This window comes from Lepisosteus oculatus, chromosome 5 (assembly GCF_040954835.1).
Source record: "Lepisosteus oculatus isolate fLepOcu1 chromosome 5, fLepOcu1.hap2, whole genome shotgun sequence".
Classification (NCBI taxonomy): domain Eukaryota; kingdom Metazoa; phylum Chordata; class Actinopteri; order Semionotiformes; family Lepisosteidae; genus Lepisosteus; species Lepisosteus oculatus.
The window spans coordinates 5,062,227-5,090,120 of record NC_090700.1 but is presented as its reverse complement, the minus strand read 5'-3'; the positions used below and the strand labels follow the sequence as shown (position 1 = coordinate 5,090,120).

General features: G+C 47.5%; 1 protein-coding gene across 2 annotated transcripts; it reads left to right on the top strand.

Moving 5' to 3' along the window:
* Positions 1-600: 600 nt before the first annotated feature.
* On the top strand, positions 601-27,544 carry LOC102682424 (myosin-7B-like). 2 transcript variants are annotated; one of them, XM_069189912.1, is made up of 41 exons: positions 601-731; positions 1,155-1,258; positions 1,745-1,888; positions 2,637-2,793; positions 3,034-3,061; positions 3,854-3,950; positions 4,714-4,806; positions 5,072-5,135; positions 6,516-6,614; positions 6,941-7,044; positions 7,150-7,288; positions 8,133-8,251; positions 8,629-8,778; positions 9,149-9,319; positions 9,536-9,715; positions 9,814-9,946; positions 10,088-10,152; positions 10,734-10,821; positions 11,194-11,311; positions 11,493-11,616; positions 11,908-12,044; positions 12,174-12,429; positions 12,912-13,154; positions 13,670-13,846; positions 14,117-14,262; positions 14,367-14,457; positions 14,806-15,195; positions 16,616-16,742; positions 17,421-17,539; positions 18,451-18,647; positions 19,363-19,712; positions 20,248-20,372; positions 20,466-20,581; positions 20,776-20,968; positions 21,486-21,689; positions 22,324-22,449; positions 22,797-22,967; positions 23,749-23,853; positions 24,352-24,447; positions 25,607-25,741; positions 25,965-27,544. In XM_069189912.1, exons 1-41 carry the CDS (start codon positions 638-640, stop codon positions 25,977-25,979), a joined length of 5,790 nt encoding a protein of 1,929 aa, XP_069046013.1. In that variant the 5' UTR covers positions 601-637; the 3' UTR covers positions 25,980-27,544. The 2 variants fall into 2 exon arrangements, with proteins under 2 accessions (XP_069046013.1, XP_069046012.1); XM_069189911.1 differs by lacking the exon at positions 601-731 and having other exon boundaries at positions 859-1,258.
* The last annotated feature ends 350 nt before the right edge of the window (positions 27,545-27,894 follow it).

Sequence of the window (27,894 nt, the reverse complement as noted above, 5' to 3'; positions counted from 1 at the left end):
GGCCTTGTTGTTGTTGGAGTAAGACATGTATTAAGTGACTTATGCTTTGTGAAAGAGTTATATCCCATTTCCCTCCCCTTGGCCTGCGCGTGTGTTTTCTTTTTGTCTATTTTTTGACCAGAGGACAGTTATAGAAGCTGTGTGAAATTCCATTTATTCTGTCGTCTGCCTTGGGAGTTTATAAAAGCAGGCGTTCTTCAGAATTGCCGTAAGTCCTTCTGTTCTTGCACTGTTCCAGGGTAAGTACAGAGCTGCACGGCAATTCTTCAGTATGGGTTTTCTTCTTTTGGGGCCGGCAGAGGCAACACCTGAGCATGGAAGAGCTTTAAGAGCTTTAGATTGATCAGAATCGTGTGTTGTGTGGTGTAGGGAATTTACCGCTTTTGAATGTGGTAAACACCGAAGGGGCTTTGTTTTCTCATTCTTGTGTCAGAAAAACACCAAAAGCAGTAATTCTGCAAACAAAACCATGTCTTGGTCTTAGATGTCCTGACTGGAAAGGGGTGAGACGTAACTCTCTCTCTCTCTCAGCTCTGGTGTGTAAATTCTCTTTCCTACTAGTGAAGCGCTCCGCTGTGTCTTCTGTCCCTGCAGGACCCGGGTTCGCCTCTGTCGTCCCTCACCGCCGGCCGTCACCATGAGCACCGACGTGGCTCAGCTCGGAGAGGCGGCTCCCTTCCTGCGCAGGAGCGCCGGGGAGCTCGCAGGGATGCAGATGCTGCCGTCTGACGGTTCGGTGTCTTCGCTTTCTTCCCTCTGTCAGCTTGCCGAAACCAGCCCCAGACCTTTCCAAGTAGAAGCAAATCCAAGGAGAGCCGAGCAAAGTTTGAAACTGTCTTTTTAATGAAACGGTCTATGCAAGCTAAAACCCAGGAATAATTGTACATGTGGGCGTTATTTTACATAGCTGTTTAACACAAGTAATTCAAAATGTTGCTACTGAAATTGAACCATGTGAGGTTTTAAAGAGGTCCGTTATGTAAGTGAATATCAGTGCCGTTCGGCATGTCTTACTGTTTTGATGGAAGAGTGCTCCTCAGTGAATCTTTGTGCAGAAAGAATACAGCAGTTTAACATCTCGGGCTCCCTTGGTGTGTGCTGGGACTCGCTTCCTTCCTGCCTCACTCATGTCTGCTGTCACGCTTCCTCTCCAGGTAAGAAGAGGTGCTGGATTCCTGACGACAGGGAGGTGTATATCGAAGCCGAAATCAAGGAGACCCTTGGAGACAAAGTAGCTGTGGAGGCTGCTGACGGCAGGGTAGGAACAGTCCTCCATTTTGCACAGGGGAAAGGAGAGAGTCTGCTCCAGATAAGACTAAAAATGACATGCATAAAAATGAACCTAATCTCAGTATGAACATTTTATGTAGACGTCAGTAGCCATTTAAATTTCATGCTGGCAACAATAGGCTGATTGTCAAGCTAGAATGAAACTTTCACTGTACGAAACCCACCTTTATACAGTAGGACTATGGCTCACATTAAATAAATACTTTCACCTATTCCCGTCAGGCATAAATCCCAAACTCTTTGTTATTTAAATCGAATTTGCTCAATGCTCTCTTGCAAATATTGTAATTGGATTGGAATCAGCCATTTGAATTACAAACAGAAGTGAAACTGTGCTGTGCTGGGGCTTTTGGTGACTGCCTTGATGTCTAAGAAATATCTGGAGCCACTGTGGCCTTCAGCTGGTTGGTCAATTGAGCTGTTGTGTTGACCTGTCCTGACCTCTCCTTTTCAGACCCTGCTGGTGAAGGAGGGAGATGTCCAACAGATGAACCCGCCCAAGTTTGATATGATGGAGGACATGGCCATGCTGACACACCTGAATGAGGCCTCTGTGTTGCATAACCTGCGTCGCCGCTATGCCAACTGGATGATCTATGTAAGAGCCAGACTGACATGGCCTTACATCAGCACTAGCTGAACACCCGGGACCCAGCAGGCACTTTTAGAGAGAAGAGGCAGCAGCAGCATGGTCACACTTCAGATTGCTGTGCAAATTAACATGACACAGAAGACACTCTCTTTAAGAGTGTAAGAAAGGTTTCTTACATGGGAGCAGACCATTTGACCAGTCCCTGGGTTGTTGGTTGGTTTCTATGAGACAAAAAGTTGAGTACTTAAAAGAAATAGAGTTGAGTTGAGAAGTTGAGTTCCTGAAAGAAGTTGGCCTGTCAGAGTAGGATATTTCTTCAAAACCAGGAATCATGCTCTTTGTCTAGACTTATTCCACAACAACAGCATGTTTTTTGTACTGTGGTGACCAACCCATCAATTTACTATAAATTGAGTTCTTGTTAATGTTGATAAAGCTTCCAGAGATTAAGACATGGTTAATATGAACACTCCTGTTTATCTGTAGATGTTTTATTACCTTTCTACAGAACCTTCATTTATACTAAATGAACCTTTAATAGAAAATCTATTAGATGATACAACTGAATCTAAAGTATTGCTGAATTGTTTAAATCCAAGCTTCAGATACCTGTAAATATGGAGAAGATACTAAAATATATTGTCACTTAGCATGAAATACAATGATTTGGTTTTTGTCTGTGCTCACCAAATGCTCTTATCCAGGACACGCTTAAAATAGCGAGCATGCATGTGTTTCTTTTGGTTTGTCGCAGACCTATTCTGGGCTGTTCTGTGTCACCATGAACCCGTACAAATGGCTTCCTGTGTACAAAGTGGAGGTGATCGCAGTTTATAAAGGCAAGAGGCGCTCGGAGTCCCCTCCTCACATCTTTGCCATCGCTGACAATGCCTACCACGACATGCTGCGCAGTGAGTACCTGCTGCAGGCCAGCGGATCAAAAACCGAATCCATTTTCCAACAACATCCGCGCATTTTATTTTTCATCGCAAAAGCACGTCTTTTGCAAAAAACCTGGACTCAGATTAAATAAGAAAAAATAGGTATCAAACAATATTACATACCTGCATATAGCAGTTTCTTGAGTGAAAATGACACAGTGTCAAATAATATCACCTGCATACAATTATTTCCTTTATTTATTTTCACAGATCGGGAGAATCAGTCCATGCTGATCACGTAAGTGCTCGTGGGTTAGGGACCGCGCCTGTGGGAAATCTACAGTCACATCACGGTTCTTCTGTGAACAGAACCCATGCAAAACAGGGCCTAGGCTTTGCTGTGGCGTGACATTTGAAGAGTTGACATCTGACATGAACAGGAAGAACTCAATTAAGGGCTGGGACTGAAATTAAGGGCTGGTGTTCATACTGACCAGCTCTCCCAGTCCACCAGTTCCAGTGTTGGTTCCCGGTATTCCCTTTGCTGTGCTGTTGTGAACATGGATGGCGTTGTCTGGGCCTGTCGGGGTGGGTGGGGCCAGGCTGGACTGAGGGGCGGGTCGGGCCTGTTGGGATGGGGCTGGGCTTGGGGCCGGGCCTGTCAGGGCGGGTGGGGCCAGGCTGGGCTGGGGGGGCGGGTCGGGTCTGTTGGGGGTGGGGCCAGGCTGGTCTGGGGGGCAGGCCGGGGTGGGGCCGAGCTGGGCTGGGGGGCGGGCAGGGCCTGTTGGGGGTGGGGCTGGTCTGGTCTTGGGGGCGCGGCAGGCCTTTTGGGGGTGGGGCCGGGCTGGGCTGGGGGGCGGGACCGGGCCTGTGAGGGTGGGGCTGGGCATGGGGCTGGGCTTGTGGGGTTGGGTGGGGCCAGACTGGACTGGGGGGCGGGGTGGGCCTGTTGGGGTTGGGGCCGGGCTGGGCTGGGGGGCGGGGCATGTCTGTTGGGGGTGGGGCCGGGCTGGGCTGGGAGGCGGGGCCGGGCCTGTGAGGGTGGGTGGCAGCAGTGGACAGACCGCTCTCCCCCGTGTCTTTGCTGCAGGGGGGAGTCCGGTGCGGGAAAGACAGTCAACACGAAGCGAGTCATTCAGTACTTCGCCACGGTGGCAGCTGCCGGGGATGCTGGCGGCAAAAAGAACGTAAGTAATGGAATAAAGATGGACTCCTGGCCAGATGGCTGTGGGTTCGAGGCCCATCTGAGCCGCCGCAGTTGTCCACTTGGAGGAGCTGCTTCACGCAGGCTCCCAGACTGCCCCAGTATAAACACCCTGCTGTATTCAAGGCTCTCCAGGTGGTTGTAAATGAGATCATGTGTTCAATTGATTTATTTGTTAAATACAATAGTTTTTTTAAAACTAGATTATTATTACATATGATTTTTTTGTTGTTTTTCTTTTAATTGTTCATGACCTGATGTGTTTATCAGCAACCGGCCACCAGGACTGGAGTAAGTTCTCTGACAGGAAGACCAGCTTTCTTTTGAAAGCTATATTTTTCATTTATTTTCTACGAATGTGTCAGTAAACCAATAAGTACAGGACATTATTTGAGAGAAACTCTGTGCAAGTTGTAATTGTCGTGAAATGAGGTGAAGTTATTTGATTCATTCGTGACGTGTATGTAATAGATGTGTATATGTGTGTGATTGTGTGACGTGTGATTCTACCTGAATTACATAATTCTGATCATGCTTTTATGCTGAAATCATTTAACAAGATAAATTGCATAGCAAAAATATTATCTGAAATTTTATCAGCATGCTGAAGGTTTATGTGTCATTTGGTTGCTCTAGAAGGGCTAATTTGATGGTGATGATGACGAGGATGTTTAGCAGGTGCAATAACAGTGAGCAAGGTGTTCCTGGAAGAGAAGGTGTTGAGATTGGTGGTGCTGTCTCTTCAGGGCTCGCTGGAGGATCAGATAATCCAGGCTAACCCTGCACTGGAGGCGTTTGGTAACGCTAAGACACTGCGCAATGATAACTCCTCCCGATTTGTGAGTAAAACCTCCTCACACTTATAATAAGACAGAGACCAAGTACTCCTGCTCCTGTTATGAATGAGTTCTGTTTTGGACACTTTGGAGAACTGAGGCAGATTCATGCAGGCAGGACAGATTGAATGTGTGACCTGAGTTGAGGCCTTATTGGAGATTCAAAGAAGACTATGCAGACCCATGACATATCCCCCCTGAAGTGCTTCTGGAATCGGTTACTCCTGGGAGTGTTGTCATTCTTGTTTTTTTATCCGTTTTTTACAAGGGCAAATTTATACGGATACATTTCGGACCATCTGGAAAGCTATCATCCGCTGACATTGAGATTTGTGAGTCGAATATTTTAAATGTAGTCTGTTTATCTGCATGTCTGCCTGTGTATTTTAGAATAGTTAACACTGCTGTAACTGCATAATAATCTACTGTATATAACACATTTGCAATTTATTTTACTGTTGTGTTGTACTCATTTACACCAGCAGGGTGCAGTAAGTACAAAACTCAGGTGTTTCCCCTCCTACCTGAATAGTGAAGAGAACGTTTTTCAATGTCAACAGGCTTTTTAAAGTTTGACCATGTTTGGTTTCCTTTGCCTTGGGAAACCAGGCCTTTTTGTTTCTTAAGAGCAAATAAATTAAAGAACAGTGATACAGTGTAGCTACAGATTACTGAAAGCACTGAAAGCAGCTACTGTATAGATTTCTATGCTTGGCTAAAACATGGACTGATAAAAACTAAAATATTTCCGTAGCTACTGCCAAAGTTGTATAATTTACTTTATATAATATAACATTTTTATGTGTATTTTATGTATTTGTAATTTGAATAAATAAAACATTACGTAACATACAAGTCTTTTCTTTGTAATGAAATGACATTACAAGAAGACAGGCCTTTTGCATCTGATCTGAAATTGCTTGTGTCACTCTCTGTGTGTGCACAAAGGTTCTTTTATCTGTCAAAGAAAAGCATGTTTCAAACACTTGAAAGGCCCTGCTGGATTACTTCAGGCTGCTAGGTGGGGTTTTATCCCATTCTCAGATGAATCAGAGGGATCTGTCAGGGCACACCTCTCGGAGCTTGTAAAAGAAAAGGGCAGTGCATGATAACTGGCTTTTTGTCAATCACAAACAGCTCAACTAAACCGTTTCAGGATTCTGAAAAAAGTAAGAATCATAAGTGACCTTTTGGGCCTCTCAAATGAGATTTTACTGCATTTGCTTAAATATATATATAGAGAGAAATGTTAGTGTATAGATATATAGAGATGTTAATGACTACATCCCAGCTTTATTGTTTCTTTTCATAACCTGCTTGCCATATGAAAGGTTACTGTCTTATAATACTGTTAACAGAATCTAGTATAGGAAAGCGCACTGATATTGTGGTAAAACACTGAGAGGTCCGGTAAACCAGATTCTTACTGAAGGAACCTATAGCAAAACAAAGCCAATGCCTAATATATGCTTGGTTAAAGTTATTGTAAACATTTCAAAAGGTTTTGCACCTTTTGCTTCCTGAAGCTTTCGGGTGGTTAGTATGAACACAGGCGTGCAGAGGAGCATTTCACAAAGCCTACCTAGCCAGACCACTTGGTCTCACAGTCTTCACTTCTGTTTGTACTGGCATGCGGGCTACACTTGTGTAATGACAGTGTACTGGTATAAACTATACAACAGGTATAGGTTACATTATGTGTGTCTTGACAGACTTGTTGGAGAAATCCCGAGTGATTTTTCAGCAGCCAGGCGAGAGGGACTACCACATCTTCTACCAGATCTTGTCAAGAAAGAAACCAGAGTTACAGGGTGAGTCTGAGACCGGCCCTGCCCTGCCACCTCCTGTCCCTTTATAGACGGAGACACCATCTACAGGACAAGGACTGGTCTGCTTCAAACACCCAGGGAGTTCGGCAGTCTCTCTCCACTGAGGACTGAACTCTCACTGTGCCGCCAGAACCATTGAAATCAGTGCCCACAAAAGTCCTGCTCTTGCAGCTGTGGACCTCAAATAGTGCTTTGTGACCATTGTTCACACCTTAAAATTTAAGCACGACTGATTTACATTTTACAGCAAATGTAATCTGTGATTTTCATTTTGTGCGTTTGTAATCAATGCTGTCCTCTCCTTCCAGAGATGCTGCTGGTTACCAGCAATCCATATGACTTCCACTTCTGCTCTCAAGGCGTGGTGACTGTGGACAACCTGGATGACGGAGAGGAGCTGCTGGCCACTGATGTAAGGGAGTGTGTGCGTGTGCTTGGCTCAGCGGCACCCACCTGTAGGGAGCTCACCTGGCGGGATGTAACCCTGCAAAGGGACACTGTTCTCTGCTCTTCACAGGAAGCCATGGACATCCTGGGCTTCAGCCCTGACGAGAAGTATGGGGCCTACAAACTGACCGGGGCGATCATGCACTTCGGGAACATGAAGTTCAAGCAGAAACCGCGGGAGGAGCAGGCAGAGGCTGACGGGACAGAGAGTAAGAGTTTTACTGATCCTCCCTCCTGCAGACAGGCACAGTCAGAGCAAGTGAGTCGCTCTTAGTGCAGAGCTCGCTGAGGGAGCAGGAGAGCTGTCTCCCCCGAGGGACAGAGCTACCACGCACCTATTGAGACCACAAGAATGTCAGAGGTCTCAGTCATTTTCATTCTTCATTACTCATGGACATGGTTGTACTGTAGTTACCGTGATACATTCATTATTATCAGGAAGTTTATTTCAAAGTTGATTTCTTTTGTAAAACATTAATTTTAATTAGCCTGCAGTGGCCTTGGACCTGCACTGTGTAAAACCCTCCCTTTTTACACAGAAGCCCTGAATGTTTTTCTTCCCCTCAGTAAGCACCAGTAGGCGGTGGCAGTCAGCACCTCGTCACAGCCTTCCTCCTGTCCCTGTCTACAGATCTCTTCCGACCAGCTTGGGCCTTGATTTCTCCTCACGTTACTGCCAAGTCTTAGCTTTAACTCATTTAATGAGATTAACTCAGACAGAAGTGTGTAGATTAAACAGCATTCAAATACGTGCAAATATTTTAAAATATCAGTACTCTTAATGAAGAAACAAATCATTTTACCAAACTTTAGACCTAAATTCATGATTTTGCTTTACAGCGGCTTGTTTTGGGAGCTGCTCATGCAGTGGTACTTTCTGTTCTTTACCTCTGTAAGTAAACTCTGTAGTCTGCCCTTGAAGAGTTGAGTTAAAGTTCCATTTTCTCGAATGTGTCCCAGTGTCTTCTCTTTCATGCATGCATACTGTACCTCTGTCAGAGCAGTGTGTGTGGTGTGGGTGCGGTGACACCTACAGTAGTTCTGCTCTTGCAGATATGGACAAGGCTGCCTACCTCATGGGCATCAGCTCCTCTGACCTTGTGAAAGGGCTGTTGCACCCGCGGGTGAAAGTTGGCAACGAGTACGTCACCAAAGGACAAAATGTGGAGCAGGTAGGCCGCTTTTATGGCATTATTCAATCGAAAGCAGATCTGTTCAGGTTCTTTGTCACTGACAAAATTCCATGTGAACAATAAACGACAAAGCGATATCTTATCAGTGATAACAAGACATTCCAAGAATTACGTACAGTCATTTGTCTGACACTAGTCATAAACCCCAGCATTTTTTCCCAAGCAAATGAGGCTGAGTCACGATTAGAGACCTGTCCTGGGATTTCAAGATAGAAACTTCATGAACTCAGATCCTTAAGCTCTCATTGGCAAAGCTGCCTGAGTCCTGGCATAGACTAAGAAGGGCCTCACTGTTGCAGCCCTTACTTCCAACAGTTAAAAATATCCAGGGTGTGTGTTTATTGTTTTACTTCCAGGTGAACTATGCTGTGGGTGCCCTGGCCAAAGCAGTTTATGACCGCATGTTCAAATGGCTAGTCACCAGGATTAACAGGACTCTGGACACCAAGTTGCCCAGACAGTTCTTCATAGGAGTGCTGGACATTGCAGGATTCGAGATCTTTGATGTAAGTTGCAATACATCCCCTCACAAAAAAAAAAGACATGAGATAACCTTTTGTATGCCCGTACAAAAGAAAACCGAGCAGTGGTATGCATACCATGTAATACAAGGTAGTTTCTTCAATACTTGGTAATTAACATTAAGCTTCCTTGAAGCTTTGTCTTCAAACACCTTCCCCCATCTAAAACTGTTGAAACTTACTATAAATTAACTTTAAAAAAGTTTGCTGGCCTTTGAAATGAAGTGCATATTCTTTGCCTCATTTCTGGGTAATTGCAAGCCTTAATCCTTCACCTGCATCTGTTTCATTTAGGAGGGAGAGGATGAGTGATGAGTGGAGCTGTGTAACTAAACAGCCTGTCTTTCCCTCGCAGTTCAACAGTTTTGAGCAGCTGTGCATCAATTACACCAATGAGAAGCTTCAGCAGTATTTCAACCATCACATGTTTGTGCTGGAGCAGGAGGAGTACAAGAAGGAAGGGATTGACTGGGTTTTTATTGACTTTGGTCTGGACCTACAGGCCTGTATCGATCTCATTGAGAAGGTACTTTTGCTTTGTCAGCCCTTCATTAACTCACTAAATTACTAAACAAATAGCACTATCTTTTGTCTCTTGGCCAAGAATAAACTGGGGTTTGATTGCAATGCAGTGCTTTTATTGCCTATGAATTAGAAATACCTTCATGTATTTCATGCAGATTAAAGCCATATTTAACAAGCCTATTTAAAACTTCCTATTGCTACCTATGCTATGTTACAGCCAATGGGAATTTTGTCAATCCTTGAAGAGGAATGCATGTTCCCAAAGGCCACAGATATGACTTTCAAGGCCAAGCTGTATGACAACCATGTGGGCAAGTCCAGCAACTTCCAAAAACCCAAGCCAGACAAGAGGAGGAAGTATGAAGCCCACTTCGAGCTTGTGCACTATGCTGGAGTGGTACGTCAAGATGTTTTTTATGTGCTCTGAGTTACGTGGCTATTTGCTGACAACTGGAAGTGACAGTTGCCATTGTTGCCTTTGTGTGTCTTCCTGAGGTTCCATACAATATCATTGGTTGGCTGGAGAAGAACAAAGACCCCCTGAATGAGACTGTAGTTGGGCTGTTTCAGAAATCGTCCAATAAGCTGCTAGCAAGTCTCTTTGAAAACTATGTTAGCTCTGACAGGGGTAAGGGCTTTCTTGTACTGTATATCGTATATACTGTAGATTTGAAAAATACTGCGACTTTCATACTTTATAGCACTAAGAATTATGGCCACCTTAAGTTGAAATTAGATTGAATGCTTATAGGGTTCTTTATCCCATCAGATCAGTCCAGCGAGAAAAAGCGTAAGAAAGGAGCCTCTTTCCAAACTGTGTCTTCCCTACACAAGGTATCTGTCATCTGGGCCAGCTGGAACGTGTGTTTGTGGTTTGCAGTGTGCACAAACAAAGTCGCCTTCATTGTCCTTCGGGGATTCTGCAGTGCACCTGTCAATAATTCCCCTATCCTGCGAAGGCGGAGCAAAGCAGTGTCGTACCGTGGAAAAGTAGAGAGAAATACAGTAAAGCATGGTACCATCCTTGGAAAAACCACAGCAAAGCCAAGTACAGTGCATGTTACAGGAACCCGAAAATGAGGGCACACCTCTCGGAGCTTGTAAAAGAAAAGGGCAGTGCATGATAACTGGCTTTTTGTCAATCACAAACAGCTCAACTAAACCGTTTCAGGATTCTGAAAAAATTAGGAATCATAAGTGACCTTTTAGGACTCTCAAATGAGATTTTACTGCATTTGCTTAAATATATATAGAGAGAGAAATGTTAGTGTATAGATATATAGAGATGTTAATGACTACATCCCAGCTTTATTGTTTCTTTATTGTTTATATGCAGTAGTAAGCAGTAACGATGTGTAGTCTTACTGGAGCAGACTTGGAAAGTTGACCACGCTGTTGCCTGCCTCTGTTTCTAGGAGAACCTTAACAAGCTGATGACAAATCTGAGGTCCACGGCCCCTCACTTTGTTCGCTGTATCATTCCCAATGAAACCAAGACTCCAGGTAGGCACTGGGACAGTGTTATCCAGCCAGTGAGCCAGGGTGATCTATCTGACCAAATGCAGTTGCAGAAAGCTGTTCCGCAAACCCAATGCACTTATTCATCTCCCAGAATGAAACAGCTGTGACCTCACTTTGAGCATGGTTTGTGCTAATATTGTAAACATCATTGTACACGTCATCACAGCACTTTCCCCTGTTGAAGCGAGATCTGTCCGAAGCGATTCCCCCCACCCCCCACTGCTGTGCAAGAGGAGAGGACCGTTCTCTACCCATTATCTGGGGAGAGTCATAATAGTTGGTGTTCCCCAGCTTCTTCTCCTCGGGTGCCGGCACCATTCGGAACGAGCCTGCTCCTTCTTGTTGATTTTTCAGGTGTCATGGACCCCTTCCTCGTGCTCCACCAGCTCCGATGTAACGGTGTTCTGGAAGGAATCCGTATCTGCCGGAAGGGCTTTCCCAATCGCATCCTGTATGCTGACTTCAAGCAGAGGTACGGTCCTCTCTTCACACTAAGCTCCTCTGATAGCCTTCAATCTGCGGTGTGTGCCTCACCAGCTTGGCCTGGGGCTGTTAGTCGTCACTCCTGGGACTCGTCTGTGAGCGGGTTAATATTAGACAGCCACATGCATTGGCAGAGAGCTCTCCAAAATACCGCGTGGTGTCTCCTGCAGGTATCGCATACTCAATCCCAACCACATCCCCGAGGACAAATTTGTGGACGGCAGAAAGGCGGCGGAGAGGCTCCTGGGCTCCCTGGACGTCGACCACACCCAGTACCGCTTCGGGAGCACGAAGGTAGGGGAGCCCTGTGGGCTCTGACTCTGGGAGAGCAGCTGAACTGGAGTAAAAAAGAAAAACGCCTGGGAGTGACTGACCCTGGGATGCGTGTGATCAACTCTGTCATCTGTGTGACCGGCCCTATGCTCTTTGTGACTGGCCGTAGGCTGAGTGTGGCCAGTCCTGAGCTCTGAGCCAATTTCCTAGGGCTCTGTATGACCACCCCTGTGCTATATATGAAAATCCCTCCAATCTGTGAGACTGTCCCTGGGCTGTGTACCAGACCAAACCTGTGCGCTGTGTTTCCAGGTGTTTTTTAAGGCAGGTCTCCTGGGACATCTAGAAGAAATGAGGGATAAGAGACTGGCCAAGGTCCTGACCATGATCCAGTCCCGAGCCAGGGGAAAGCTGATGCGCATGGAGTACCAGAAGATGTTTGAAAGAAGGTATCAGAGAGATCGTGCCCTGCTTTCTTTTTTCTTTCCAAAAGTATACCGCACATTTAACTTGGTCACCCATATTCAGAAAATCAGTAAGACTGGTAAGTAGAAAGGTTTCCGTCTCTCTGCTCACAGGGAGGCGGTGCTGGTGATCCAGTGGAACATCCGGACCTTCATGGCGGTGAAGAACTGGTCCTGGATCAAGCTGTTCTTCAAGATCAAGCCGCTGCTCAGGACTGCAGAGGCGGAGAAGGAGATCTCCACCATGAAGGAGGAGCACCAGCGGCTGAAGGAGACGCTGGAGAAGTGCGAGACCCGGAGGAGGGAGCTGGAGGAGAAGCAGGTCACTCTCATCCAGGAGAAGAATGACCTCCTACTCCAGCTGCAGGCGGTAGGGACCAGCCGGAGACTTCCCTGGGGCTGGATCCGTTTCTTACTGCAGTAGTCCTTAGTCAATTAAAAAGGTCCTTTTTTAATTTAAAGATCAATGATACATCTGTTCTTTTGGTGCTAATTGTTAAAATTAAGTGAAAAAATACTATTAGTAATCATTCGTCTCCCTCTAAATGCCCAAAGAAGGCTCCACACCTGAAGAAGGCTCCACAGCTGAAACATTGTGTTTCTTTTCTTCTATTTCCAGCGTGGAATAGGCCTTTACTTGTTCCTTTGCAGCTTCCTAATTGAACTACGTCTCCCTCTAAATACCTACCTATCTTTAACACTATTCTGTAATGAACTGGAGTGCAGTGATTGACGCGTTATGCTAAAAGACAACACGCGCTCTGTTAACATTTGCATGCATCGATGAAGGATTGTCGCTCTCCGTGTGGTTCGTTGCTGGTTCATCGGCTCCCCTGTGCGGCTCGTTCCCAGGAGCAAGACACGCTGGCGGATGCGGGGGAGCGCTGCGATCTGCTGATCAAGTCCAAGATCCAGCTGGAGGCCCGCTTGAAGGAGCTGGCGGAGCGGCTGGAGGAAGAGGAGGAGGCGGCGCTGGAGCTGGCCAACAAGAAGAGGAAGCTGGAAGACGAGTGCTCGGAGCTGAAGAAGGACATCGACGACTTGGAGATCACCCTGGCCAAAGCAGAGAAGGAGAAGCACGCCGCCGAGAACAAGGTACCACTGGGGATCGCAGGAATGCGGCTGGCTTCTCACTGGCTGCTGATGACTGGGGATGTAGCCGATCGTTTTGATTAAAGCAATCCATTATTCAATTATTTGATTATTTATCAAATTGTTTAATGTAATTGATTATTAATTATTTGATTAAAGCAATTAAGGCTGGGGGAAGTGCATCAACAACTTGTATTCTTGCTAAATGAATTTTTACAGTAATAGTAATAGTTAATAGAAGAAATCTATTTAGTCTCTTAACCGTTTTGAAATTCAGTCAAATCAGCTTAGCAGCTATTTACTAAGATTGAAGAGATGATGTCTCCTCATACTGTGCTCATGTACCGAGTCATGTATACGTTGGTGAGAAACGGAATGAAACTGCACGGGGTGTTACTGCAAAAGATGGAGAAGAACAATGAACAGAGATGATCAGAGGTCATCTCCAAGTCAATGTGGGGAGAAATTCCCGGTGAGCTAAGGACCTGGCGGGTTCGCCCTCACCCCGCGCCCCACAGGTGAAGAACCTGACGGAGGAGCTGTCCGCGCTGGAGGAGACAGTGCTGCGGATGGGTCGGGAGAAGAAGGCCCTGCAGGAGGGTCACCAGCAGACCCTGGAGGAGCTGCAGGCAGAGGAGGAGAAGGTCCTCTCCCTCACCAAGGCCAGGACCAAGCTGGAGCAGCAGCTGGATGACGTGAGTCAGTAAGAGGGCCTGATTAAAGGCCTGATTGTCTCTTTGTCTCTTATGGTAGATGTGCACCAGGCAAGCAAAGATCAGTCAATAACTTAATCACATCGTCTTAGAACTTTTTAGATCCCCCACGTTCTGGAGGTGCTCGTGTTTACAATGGCCAAAGGCCTTCCAGCATGAAGAGTTTCTGGAATAGCAATGGAACCTAGAAGTGGGAAAATGTTCTGGCTTTGTACAGTAAGGGAACGGCAATGCTGTTTTCATTCTGCTCAGCTGGAGAGCGCCCTGGACCAGGAGAAGAAGACACGCGTCGACCTAGAGAGGATGAAGCGCAGGCTGGAGGGAGACCTGAAGCTGACCCACGAGACCATCACAGACCTGGAGAATGAAAAGCTGCAGCTCGAGGAGAAGCTGAAGAAGTGAGTCAGCATGACCGGGCGTCTGAAGAAACTTGTGGTGCTGCTGTTTTCCTGTTGCAGGTGTCTCCCTTCACCCCCTCACAGCTCCGGTGCTGTCATTGCAGGAACGAATCTGAGATGAGCAACCTCAGCTCCAAAATTGAGGAGGAGCAGGCCATGGCAGGCCAGCAGCAGAAGACTATTAAAGAGCTCCAGGTAGGAGCTTTGGCCCTCTCGAAACCTGCTGCCCATTCGTCTAGCAAATAGCATTGTCCACAGGCAAAAGTGATTTTAATGTCTACTGATACAGGAGTGATTTGTTTAAATCTTGCTGTACATCTCATTTTACCTAATCTATCTCTAATCTTATACAGCTCCTGGCACAAAGTCTCAGCTTTCAGTTAAGAAATCTTTAGATCTTTTCAGGTTCTTCCAGAACTTTATGTTCTTGATCGGACCTTGTTTTAAGCAAGACAGAATAACACGGAAAGGATATCTGCACCTGCGTTGCCACATCTCGTTGTGGAAGAGCAGGGCAGGGTGATGGCTGGGCTGTGCCCGCAGGCTCGAATCGAGGAGCTGGAGGAGGAGCTGGAGTCGGAGCGGGCAGCCAGGGCGCGGGCGGAGAAGCAGCGGGCCGAGCTGGCCCGGGAGCTGGAGGAGCTGGGGGAGCGTCTGGAGGAGGCGGGCGGCGCCGGCAGCGCCCAGGCCGAGCTGAGCAAGAGGCGGGAGGCGGAGTGCCTGCGTCTGCGCCGGGACCTGGAAGAGGCCAACCTGCGGCACGAGGCCTCCGCCGCCGCCCTGCGCAGGAGGCACGCCGACAGCGCGGCGGAGCTGGGCGAGCAGATCGACGGCCTGCAGCGGGTCAAGCAGAGGCTGGACAAGGAGAAGAGCGAGCTCCGCCTGGAGGCGGACGACCTGGCAGGGAGCCTCGCGCACGTGACCAAGGCCAAGGCAGGACATCCTTTTCTTTCAGCTTACAGAGCCCCGGCGTAGCGAATTGACCGTCATCGGCACAGAAATATTGGACGGTAGATAAAGTGGGCATCTCTCTTGACAAAAGTGCGTTTCCCTTAGTGGCTCACCATGTGTCCCTGACCTGATTTGTGCTGATTGGTCAGGGGTTTGGGTTCAGAGGTCAGGGTCAGGGGGTCAGAAGGGAGAGGAGAGAGGTGTCGAAAAAAAGGGGTCAAAGACCCCTGTGTTTTCCTTACTGTCATTTAAAAGTATTAGGAACACATTCCTTGCTTTGAAATTTTGCTTTTATCTCTCGCAAAAAAAATCATACCCTAGAGAGAAAGCATGCTTTAAAATGAAAGCTTGTTTTTTTCCCTGTCTAAATGTAGAGTGGTGTGGGCTGCCGATCTTGGTATTGCTGCTGGGGTGACTTGTGTGAAAGCTTAATTTATTCCAGATTCTTTGATGTTTTAAAATTGTGTGATTTGAGTTTTCATAGTCCCAACAAGCTGAATCCTGTCTTATAAGCTTGACAAATCCTTCCCCAAAGGAAAGCTTTACAAAAGAGCACCGTCTCTCTGTGAAAATATTCTTGTGGAGCTGGCATATGTATAAATGTCCCTTCAATATCTTAATTTTAAATTGCATCAAAATGAAAGATCAGTAACAATCCGTGTTCTGAATTAATGAACTCTTGATTTCCATCTTGTTCTACACTAAGCTCTTTTTTTAGATCAGACAGTAACCAGGCATGCTGCCAGCCCAGTCTAAGGTGGCTTTACCCAGATTTCCAGAGAGCTGACCTTATTGTTACACTTTCTATTTCTGTGTGTTTTGGACAGCTGTGTATTAACCTACTTCCCTTCGGGATGATTAATGTAACAAGGGTTAGAGCTCTGTCCTGAAATCACTATGATCAAATCATTTTTAAAGGTTAATTCCATACTTAAAAAGAAAATTTACAGGATGGCATTAGAGACTGGCAGGTTAAATCACCCTTGATGTACAGTGGCACAGTGCCAGGTCAGGAAGACATTAACTATTGAGAAGATCTATAAAGCAAACCACATTTCAACCTTTCATGTCAAAAGTTCACACTCTAAGCATTGACGTGAAAGATGCTTCCAGATAAGTTTTAGAGTTCTCTTGTACTGTGTTTTCTCTCCTGTGACACACAATGTATGATTTTGCCTGTAGCTAAATTGTGAGCAAAGAGTTAGATGCATAATGAGCCCGCAGTTTGCAGTAAGAAGCCTCTTTTACCAAAAACAACAGTACTACAAGATGCATATTAAAAAAAAACAAACAAAACAAAACAACAGCAAAGGGCTAAGTGTCTGATCTGTGCTACATCAGTTTCTGTAGTGGAAAGCCAGGCCCTACTCCAATGTGGACTGTAGTGTCTTTTCTTCGGCAGGCGACCTCAGAGAAGCTTTGCCGCACCTACGAAGACCAGCTGAATGAGGCTAAATCACGGATTGAGGAGCTCAGCCGCCAGGTCGCGGACCTCAGCACCCAAAGGAGCCGCTTGCTGACAGAGAACGGTATACACTGCAGGCCTGTGAGGGGCCAGGACTTCCTGTGCAAGCACAGCGGTCTTTTCCTTTGAATTCTGAGCTCTTCACAAAATGAGAGATCTTCTTTTCTGAGGTACTGCTTGCTTAATGCAGTTCCATAATCAACCACCAGACCTTTCAAAGAAAGGATGAGATTTGACCGGCCACAGGAGATAGACCAAATGGTTCTGTTTCATTTAACAAGTTTCTTGCATCATTACTAGAAAAATGGATCCCATGCTGCATACCAGAGGAATTGTACTGTGGGTGTTGAATTGCCTATCCTTCCTTTTTTCCATATAGAATAAATAATTTCATCCTAAGAAAGAAATGAAAGATGTTCTGTTAGAACGCTGTTATTTAAATACATCAGCTACACTCTAATTGCAATGCAATCACGCTCTGATAAGATCTGTAACAAGAATGCATCTTACTAGGTGATGATGGTTAGTATAATGTGCCATTACAATGCAAAGTCAATGCATACGTGATTGTAGGATTATATGTGCCACTTCACATAGTTAAGGTACATACTTGTTTTGGTGTAATTACATTGTAATTATGTAATACTTAATAAGCCTATGCAGCGAACTGCCTCCGATTCAGCCCGTGCTGATCCTGATAGCCGGGAGGCGCAGTTCTGACCGTGCGGCGTTTCCGTGGCAGGGGAGATGAGCCGGCAGCTGGAGGACAGGGAAGCCCAGATTGGCCAGCTGACGAAGGGCAGGAGCATCTTCACCCAGCAGGTCGAGGACCTCCGGAGGCAGCTGGAGGAGGAGGCCAAGGTGAGCGTGGTCTCGCTCGGACTCGGAACGGCTCTCGTCAGGGAGACCAGACCAGCGTCACGGCCTGCTCCGGGCTTACTGTTCTCACGCCCTTGGAGCAACGTCACTGAAAGCTGGTTTCAAGGGGGAAAAAAAGCGAGTGTGCATTCAGTACTTGTTGCATTAAGAATTAAAAATCTGAAACATTGTAAGACTTATACTACTGGACAAAAACAAATCTGTCCAAAATATGACATCTTTGAACAATAGTCGACAAGGATTGCTACTGTATGTTTTGCTTGTTAGATGGTTTCGTCATGAAACTTCATCCTCATTAACAGTCAAGTAAACTGACTGTGGAGTCTTGGTTTATACAGGTAAACCAAGTGACTTAACCTGGGTAGGCTGTTACTTCAGCGTGGGTGATTTATTTAGCATTGCATCAGCTCTGTGCTTTGATAATCTCCCAGTTAGAAATGAAAATTGCGTTCGCTCCTGCTTTAACAATAATGTGATCAAAAGTATTGAGGAACTGGTGCCTGTTAGGGCCCCGTTCATGCAGAACATCACAGGGATATTTGTAGTGTCTATTATCTCACCTTACACAGTCATACGACTTGTCTTGGCCGGCCATGTGAGCACTGTGCTGTAGGAATGGAGATCCAAACCATTTATCAAAGGTCTCTGTCACTTTACTCATTAATGCAGCCCTTGGCAAAACGAGTTGCAATGCTTTAAGTTTTAAATGGGTCTGAGTTACCACCTGCTGCTGCGGGCCTCGTTTTTTAAACTGAACTTGATGGCTTGCCTGTGTGTGCCGGCGAGCTGCTTGTGGACAGCGCGTCGGGCAGGCGCGCGCTCCACGTACAGATGTCCAAAACGAGCCTGCGACTCATCCCGGCTCGCGTGGCCTGTCCCCCGCGCCCCCGCAGGCGAGGAGCGCGCTGACCCACGGGCTGCAGGCCGCGCGGCACGATCGCGACCTCCTGCAGGAGCAGTACGAGGAGGAGCTGGAGGCCAGGGCCGAGCTGCAGAGGCTGCTGTCCAAGGGCAACGCAGAGGTGGCCCAGTGGCGGGACAAATACGAGACCGACGCCATCCAGAGGACTGAGGAGCTGGAGGAGGCGAAGTGTGTGAGACTGGGCCTACACACACACACATGCGCACACACACACAAGTACACCTATACACACATACAGTACACACACACCTACAGTGTACACATTTACATCTACACACACAAACACGCACGTACACACACACCTAAAGTGTACACATTTACATCTACACACACGTACACACACCTACAGTGTACACATTCACATCTACACACACCTGTGCACATACACATACACAAACGTGCACACACAACTACAGTGTACACATTTACATCTACACTCACCTGCGCACACACAACTACAGTGTACTCATTTACATCTACACACACAAACACACACCTACAGTGTACACATTCACATCTACACACACCTGTGCACACACACACAAACACACACGTGCACACACAACTACAGTGTACACATTTACATCTACACACACCTGCGCGCGCACACGCATACGCACGAACACCAACACACACTTTCTCATGCACCTGTCTCCAATCACAAACACAAGCCAGACCTCCTCTCCGTGCAAGCCCCCCGTACATGAAATAAAGAGATTTGCGCAGTACGTAAATATGAAGCATATTTACATTACAGACAGAAAATCCAGCCTAAATGAGCACGAGTGACATGCGGTTTAATAACTCTTCCCCCGAGAGCGCCAGTCCCGTCCCTGCGGGCATGGCAGTGCCTTCAGGGCGGATCCGCTCCCTGCCCCTGTAGGAGGAAGCTGGCAGCGCGTCTGCAGGAGGCGGAGGAGAGCGTGGGGGCGGCCCACGGCAGGGCTGCGGCGCTGGAGAAGGCGCGCGGCCGCCTGCAGGGGGAGCTGGAGGACCTGCTGCTGCAGCTGGAGAGGGCCGGCGCCGCGGCGGCCGCCCTGGACAAGAGGCAGCGCGGCTTCGACAGGCTGCTGGCCGAGGGGAAGCAGAGGCACGAGGAGAGCCAGGCGGAGCTGGAGGCGTCGCAGAAGGAGGCGCAGGCCCTGAGCGCCGAGCTCTTCAAGATGAAGCACGCGTACGAGGAGGCCCTGGTCGGCCTGGAGGCCGCGAGGCGAGAGAATAAGAACCTGCAAGGTCAGCGCCGCCGGTTTTTTACCCAACCGCTGCTCCTTCTCCCCCGGCCTCCCACAGCCAGCCCTGCCGTTTGAGGCCGCAGGTCAACCGGAACTAATCCAGGGTTCATCTCTGGATCCCGTTACCAAGCATAGGGAACCGATTTGGTCAAAGAAAAAAAACCCCGACCTGTTCTGACGCTGCGTTCGCACGGAGTAGAAACGCAAGTGTCAGGAACGTTCTGCATTCTGAACGCGGAGGTGAACAGTGAGGTATAGGACCGGGTAGCCCTCTTTCACACAGTGCCACAGCACAGGCCCCGTCCCCACTGTTTCTGCCACTCCCTGCGGAAGTCAGTTTCTCCGGCCCTGGGACATGAGGGGACACACTGGACATCGTCCCGGAGAATCAGCTGGGGCGGGAAGACAGATGGTGAGGGAGGCTGACTGAGCATTGTGCATCAGAAACGTGCCGATGACGTTCCAGAAGCCCCGCCGTGCCCGGCTTAAGGGCAACAGGAACGATTTCCCTTAACACTTCGCTCCTTGTTTCGCAGAGGAAATTGCAGATTTGACAGACCAGATAGGCGAAAGGACGAAAAGCATCCAGGAGGTTGAGAAGATGAAGAAACAGCTGGAGCAGGAGAAGGCGGAGACCCAGACTGCTTTGGAGGAGGCTGAGGTAAGGGGGAAGTGCAGCCACCAGTATATAAATGTATACAGTATAACTAGAACTATGCCTTTGATTTCCTCCATTGTTGTGTCTTCCCTCCAGGCAGCATCTGAACATGAAGAAAGCAAGACTCTGCGAGTACAGCTCGAGCTGTCTCAAGTAAAGGCAGATTTTGAGAGAAAGGTTGCAGAGAAAGAGGAGGAAATTGAAAACTACAGGTAAACCTGCAAACTACAGGAAGATACGCAGTTACAGCATTTTTACATTACAATCTTCATGCATTTAAAACGGACCTATGCTCAGTGCTAAATTTTTTACACTTCGTTACTTACGCACACCGCACACGTTCACCGCTGTGTGATAAGCCATGCATTCATGAGCGTGCAGCAGATCCTCCTGCTCCACCCCCCAGGAAGAGTTACCAGCGCGCCGCTGAGACGCTGCAGGCCGCCCTGGACGCCGAGGTGAAGAGCCGCACGGAAGCGGCGCGCGTGAAGAAGAAGATGGAAGGAGACCTGAACGAGATGGAGATCCAGCTGAACCACGCGCACCGGCAGGCTGCAGAGGCCCAGAAGAGCACCCGCGCCCTGCAGCTGCAGAGCAAGGTGAGCGAGGGCTCACACACAAGTACTCGTCTTCTAACAATAAGCACAGAACAGCTGAAACTCCGCTTATACTCAAGTGTTTCACCCTTTGAGATCAGCCACTACTCAGTCTGACATACGGTATGGATGGATGTTTGCCCATTATGCCTTCCGGCTTGTAGGGGCAGCAACATCCTGTTGCTGTTACTGTAACATTGTTTTTTTACGGGACAGGGCTGTTAGCCTTGTGCCCAGCCTCCAGCATGGAGCCCGACGTGGGACACGAACCCACTAGCCTGAGATTGTGAGTCTCATGCTCTACCAACAGAGGTAGTTGGGGCCCCACATACAGTATATAGACATAGGAGAACATGGGACCAGTTTTGAGCTCCATAAAATATTGAATGAAATATGATTTGTTATGGTTTTAATAAAACTGAAATGCTCTCCACACTCACAGTTCCCTCTAAGGGCTGGCATGTGTCCACTCAGCTGGCTCTGTCCGAGATGACTGGCCTGGCTGTGCTGTGTTGCCCAGGAGCTCCAGGTGCAGGTGGATGAGTTGTCCCAGGAGCGGGGGGAGCTGAGGGAGCAGGCCGGTCTGGCAGAGCGGCGTTCGGCGCTGCTGCAAGCCGAGCTGGACGAGCTCCGGGCCGCCCTGGAGCAGACAGAGCGCAGCCGCAGACTGGCTGAGCAGGAGCTGTCGGAGCTGGCCGAGAGGGCCACCCTGCTGCACACACAGGTATGGCAGGGACAAGTGCACTGAGGCTCCCTGATGCACAGGCAGCCCTGAGACACAGCTCCAGCACTGAGAGACAAGTGCACTGAGGCTCCCTGATGCACAGGCAGCCCTGAGACACAGCTCCAGCACTGAGAGACAAGTGCACTGAGGCTCCCTGATGCACAGGCAGCCCTGAGACACAGCTCCAGCACTGAGAGACAAGTGCACTGAGGCTCCCTGATGCACAGGCAGCCCTGAGACACAGCTCCAGCACTGAGAGAGAAGTGCACTGAGGCTCCCTGATTTACAGGCAGCCCTGAGACACAGCTCCAGCACTGAGAGACAAGTGCACTGAGGCTCCCTGATGCACAGGCAGCCCTGAGACACAGCTCCAGCACTGAGAGACAAGTGCACTGAGGCTCCCTGATGCACAGGCAGCCTGAGACACAGCTCCAGCACTGAGAGACAAGTGCACTGAGGCTCCCTGATGCACAGGCAGCCCTGAGACACTGCTCCAGCACTGAGAGACAAGTGCACTGAGGCTCCCTGATGCACAGGCAGCCCTGAGACACTGCTGCAGCACTGAGAGACAAGTGCACTGAGGCTCCCTGATGCACAGGCAGCCCTGAGACACTGCTGCCTCTTCTCATCCCAGAACACCAGTCTCCTTAACCAGAAGAAGAAGCTGGACAGCGACATCATTCAGATGCAGCAAGAAGTCGACAAGGCTATAGAGGAGAGTAAGAATGCAGAAGAAAAGGCCAAAAGGGCGATTAACGATGTAAGGCGCCTTCTGTTTCTTGTCTTTTGTTTGCTTCTTTGTTTTGCACTTTAGATAATTTTCTCAACAAGAGAAATAAGGCTTCTGTTTTTTTTTTAATACAAAGACTCTAAAAGCTGTTGAGAGTGTTGTAACTGTGGCCCTTTGCTCTAGCAAGAAAAGCAATTTTTCCATCAGACTAGAGAATCAAGACGAATTGGCTTCCGTCCAGGACAGGATCAGCTGCATGTTTACCCCCCAGCAGGCTTGCAGGAATTGTGAGCGCTCTCCCCAGCGAGACTGCTGCTGCGCTGTGTAGTGTTCTCCTCGGAGTAGCCTGACAGGCAGACCGGCCCTCTGCCCCCCAGGCTGCTGTGATATCCGAGGAGCTCAAGAAGGAGCAGCACACCTTGGCTCACCTGGAGAGGATGAAGAAGAACATGGAGCAGACCATCAAAGACCTGCAGATGAGGCTGGATGAAGCCGAGCAGGTTGCCCTGAAGGGAGGCAAGAAGCAGATCCACAAGTTGGAGACTCGGGTAAGACCTCCTATTGTAATTATTGAAGATCCTTTCTTGCAGACAGGGGTGGCGGCTCTGATTCGGCTGCACCGACGATATTTTAACGTCCAAGCTCTGTCGCAGTCCTTGTATCTCAAGCCTTTCACTGCAAGCTTTCCATTCCATTTCGTTTTCAGTCTGTATTCAGGCTCATGTGGGTCCTAATGCCCCAGTGTAGTGACGGGGACACTATACTGTAAACAGGCACCGTCCTTCGGATGAGACGTAAAACCGAGGTCCTGACTCTCTGTGGTCATTAAAAATCCCAGGGTGTTTCTCGAAAAGAGTAGGGGTGTAACCCCGGCATCCTGGCCAAATTTCCCCATCGGCCTTTATCAATCATGGCCTCCTAACAGTCCCCATCTATGAATTGGCTACATTACTCTGCTCTCCTCCCCACTAATAGCTGATGTGTGGGGAGCGTTCTGGCGCACTATGGCTGCCGTCGCATCATCCAGGTGGGGCTGCACATTGGTGGTGGAGGGGATCCCCATTACCTGTAAAGCGCTTTGAGTGGAGTGTCCAGAAAAGCGCTATATAAGTGTAAGCGATTATTATTATTATTATTATTATTATTATTATTATTATTATTATTATTATTATTCTAGCCAGGACTTAATTTTCAGCAGCCGTGTCCATTAAGAGGTGGAGGGTGAATGAGACATATAAAGGGATGGGCAGATGGGAGGGAATTCGCTTGTCGTTCCCGCCCCTGTTGTTGTGGGATCTGGGAATGAGTGGGGCCATTGGGTCTCTGCAGGTGCGGGAGCTGGAGAGCGAGCTGGAGAGCGAGCAGCGGCGCCACAGTGAGGCGCAGAAGGGCCTTCGCAAACAGGAGCGCAGGGTCAAGGAGCTGACCTTCCAGGTACCCCATCCCGAGAGCTCAACCGGAGCACATAAAACCCGCAGTGCTGTCCGGAAAAATGGGGTACGGAGACGGTTGCTCAGGATAGTAACCAAACACCGGCTTATTACACGGCCCCAAAGCAGTACCCTGTAAGGGTTTGCTGTAATTGGTTAATTATCCCTTCGCTGCATTCATTGCCTTGAATATCCTCATCCATACTTTCACCCACCTCTCTCACAGCTGCCCCCTGAAGTTTTCTCTGGCCGGCTCGTGAGCCACAGGGCATCAGCTGTCTTTTTGCCTACTTACAGTCTTTGATTAAATAATGACGATTATGGGTGTTACCTCGTGAATAGTGGCCAAAGAAAAACATATAGGTCAAATGCTCTGGCTGACCCCCACACGTTATTTTGGGGGGTGAGAAATCCCACCAGCTCAGATGAGCTGTGAGGTGGTGCTGGGCTGTATTGGGCTGTATTGGGCCTACTGATGTGACTGCCCTGCGGTGTCCGGCAGACGGAGGAGGACAGGAAGAACCTGGCCAGGATGCAGGAGCTGGTTGACAAGCTGCAGCTGAAGGTGAAGAGCTACAAGAGGCAGGCCGAGGAGTCGGTGAGTTCCCCACCCAGAAGTGCAAGGCCCATGGGACTGAGTACAGGCACTTTTCCAAATCAGAGCCATTTCGTGTAAAAAATGAGCAACCTTAGCAACATTAAAGATAACAGTGCTGCAACACAACAGCAAGCTTAAAAGAAAGAGGCAAGCACAGCAGTGTCTGGTAGAAATATCAATGCAGTCTACAGAAAAGGGGAACTGCAACGCTAGTTTTATATTTCGGGATTAGATGGCATCGGCATTGGCGAGTGCATTTCAAACCACAATGAAAGCAAAATGTACACAGTAACGTAAAAACCTTCAATTTACATCGCAAAATTCAGAATGAGGTGACCAAATGCCTGGTGATGTGAAGAAGGCTTATTACGTTGTCAGCAAGCAGGCTGGTGAAGACATCTCTTTTAATCCAATAGAAATATTGCTCTTGACGTTGAGAAGGTCTTGCCAACAAATACAACTTACTTGTTTACTCTGCATGCACATGACGTTGGAACATTCCTGGGGTGAAATGGCTGCTGCACAACCTGTACTTGTTCACTCATACATCACGTTACATTAGTCATTACAGTGGCTAGTGAGCAGGAAGGGCTGGTACACATTGAAATTTGTGCCAACCCTCGCTCTCGCCTGAGATCAGGGGTTTTCAACAATCTGAGACTTTCATAAAGGTCACTATTTTGTGCTTAATTCAGAATTTGTGAAATTTTACTATACTGTTGACTAATTTATTTTGCTACTTAATAACCGGTCTGAGAAATTGGGATTCCCCCTTAACAAGTACAGTAGCCACGGATAGAACTGGGGTGAAATTGATCAGTAAGAAAGAAATGCATGATGTATGAGCAAGTTGTCACAGTTGCTGAAACTAAGGAATATTATTTTCTAGTATTATTTTTTACTGACTAAATGTTTTAAATCTAAATTAGGCCATCCTGGCTCGAGGAATGAAAAACTATGTTTCCAGACAAAATAAAGATTTCTCCTCTTACTAGCCCGATACTTTTGACATTTTTATTTTAGATTTTTAAAACGGATCAGTTCTCGTGCTGTGTCAGTGATGTAGTATTCACGGTTCTCCCTGCTTCAAGTCCTACTTTGAAGTTTCTGTCATTTAGATGGTCTTTCTCTGCCTTCTCACCCCGGTGTGTGTTTTCAGGAGCAGCAGGCCACAGCGAGCCTGGTCAAGTACAGGAAGCTGCAGCACGAGCTGGATGATGCAGAGGAGAGGGCAGAGGTCGCAGAGTCGCAGGTCAACAAGCTGAGGACCAAGAGCAAGGACTTAGGTGCCAAGGTCAGCTGACGCCAGCAGGGGGACGGGGGGATGGACCCAGACCGCAGAGGAATGCGCGTTCCCCTCTCCTGAAAGCCGTAGTAATACAGTAATCTAGCAAGGAGTGGCACGTATTCTTTTGTATGAGTTGAAAGGTAGTTCTGGAAAGCTTCCAAAACCTTTAAATGCCAGTCACTGCAAGCCCTCACTGCACCACCTCTTCCTCTCCCTTCTCCTCTTGCAGGTACGGGGAGAGTAGAGCTCGTGATTCTGCCGCGCCCTGACGAGAGTTGATACAGGTGGATATGCACAGTGGGAAACTGAGTGGAGTGGTACATCACGTGGGTTACTTTGTGTTAATATAAGAAACTACAAGACTTTGGCACTGTGTTGCAATACCTGGCTCCCTGTCTCTGTCCAGAGTCCAGGTGGACTGTACACAGATGGGGCGGGACAGCTCTGGGCGTCTGAGATGGCAAAGCTGCATTTGAATAATTTGAACTTGTTGTGATTTGCTTGTGTGGAGGGCATGTAACCACACAACTATTTATTGTGCTGTTTCCTTTCCTTTCCAATCCCTGAAATCCTGTTTGACATCATCGGAGTCGGGTTTCCTTTCTTTCTGATCATAAAGGCTGCTTTTGTTTGACTTGGATGGTGGTGAAAATTGCAAGTTTCATAACAGACTTGCATTTTATTGCAGTTGTTGGTTGTAGCAATAATTAAGCAGTGGTATAAATTTAGGAAGGCTGTAGTGATTCTGCTGAGGGCCAGAGTTACATTTTCAGTATCAGCTTAACCTTCAGATGGGGCTGCTGTGTTTTGGGATTTGTTAACTGAAGATGTTTGCATGCATAATGTCTGTTGAACTGAACAGTAAGCTGTTATTGAAGCCAGTATAGACTTTCTTTGCATCCAAGGCCTGTGGATTGAGACCGATTTGAATAAAGTGATGTAAGGAGTGAAATACAGTGTACCTGAAGAACAAAAGCCAGATTCACTAAGCACAAGAACATAAGAAAGGTTACAATGGAGAGAGGCTCCTCTAGCTCATCTGGTAGCTGGGACCCTCAGTTAGATTTCCTTGTGCTTCTCCTTTCCTGTATTCTTTGCACCTGAGAGCAGATGAACACACTGAAGTCAGTGTCTTAGTTAAGGGAAACGTTTCCCTGTTTCTGTGCGTGGTGTTTGTACAAATCTGACCCTCGCCTGGGGTTAATACTCCCAACCTTGCTTGAGTGCATTTTAAAATAGACACCTGCTGTTGTGCGCCACATCTCAGGAAGAGCTGAGAAATGGGGATAACATTGTTAGGAATGGCCACTGGGCCGTAAGTGGAAGTATTTCTGTGATTCCAGTACGTTGGTAATGGTCTCTCATAAACACCCATTCATGATAACCTAGGGTGAGCATGGCTGGACTTGGACTGTAAATCTCACTGCGACGCTGCTGTCATTCAGGACACTGTGAGAGATGCACCTTGTCTGTGTGTCTTCTCCCAGTGCTCTCTGGAAATGGCTGTTTTTGTCACACATTAAACTCATCTCAAACCGTCACTGAACTGCACTAGGCCTCCATACAGTGTTGCGTATGCATTTCCAAGACATGCCCCTCACTTTTCTGTGTGCATCGTGTCTAGTGTGCACTTTTTAGTGTGTCTTTTATACCTCTTCATCGTAATCCAGGTCAGTGTGTAATGTGCACCCCAATCAACACAGAAAGCATGTGCCCTTTATTTGGAATTCAGTAACTGGATTATCTCAGAAGACAGAAGTTATGCGCTTGTCAATTTTATTGTTTTCATTAAGTGGATCTCGGTTTTGATGTGTTGTCCATCTGAATTATCCAGCTTTCAAACTATTTCAAAATAACTGCCCTCATATAATTCCCTATGAACTGGTTATAAATCAATTTTGCAGACAATAACAGCAATTATACAACACAATTTTATTAAAATATTTTTCACTTCCAATAATTTGCTTTTTGTCCTTTTTCGCATGTGGCTTCGAACAATATCATGTATAATATATCTTCTTCTTCTTTTTTACCTTCATATACACCTGACCCTGCAGGACAGTCTTTCATTCTGTAGTGCAAAAGTCAATATCAGTCCTTCAGGAATGACCAATTCCAAACTTGATCAAGTTCAAAACAGATAAAAAAATAACAATGAG

Bases quoted from the DNA above. Each gene is read 5' to 3' on its own strand.
- LOC102682424 (XM_069189911.1), top strand. From the start codon at position 1,022: ATGGAAGAGTGCTCCTCAGTGAATCTTTGTGCAGAAAGAATACAGCAG. The intron at 4,807-5,071 runs GTGAGTAAAACC...GTTTTTTACAAG, and splicing joins ATGATAACTCCTCCCGATTT to GGCAAATTTATACGGATACA. The intron at 11,312-11,492 runs GTACGGTCCTCT...TGTCTCCTGCAG, and splicing joins TATGCTGACTTCAAGCAGAG to GTATCGCATACTCAATCCCA.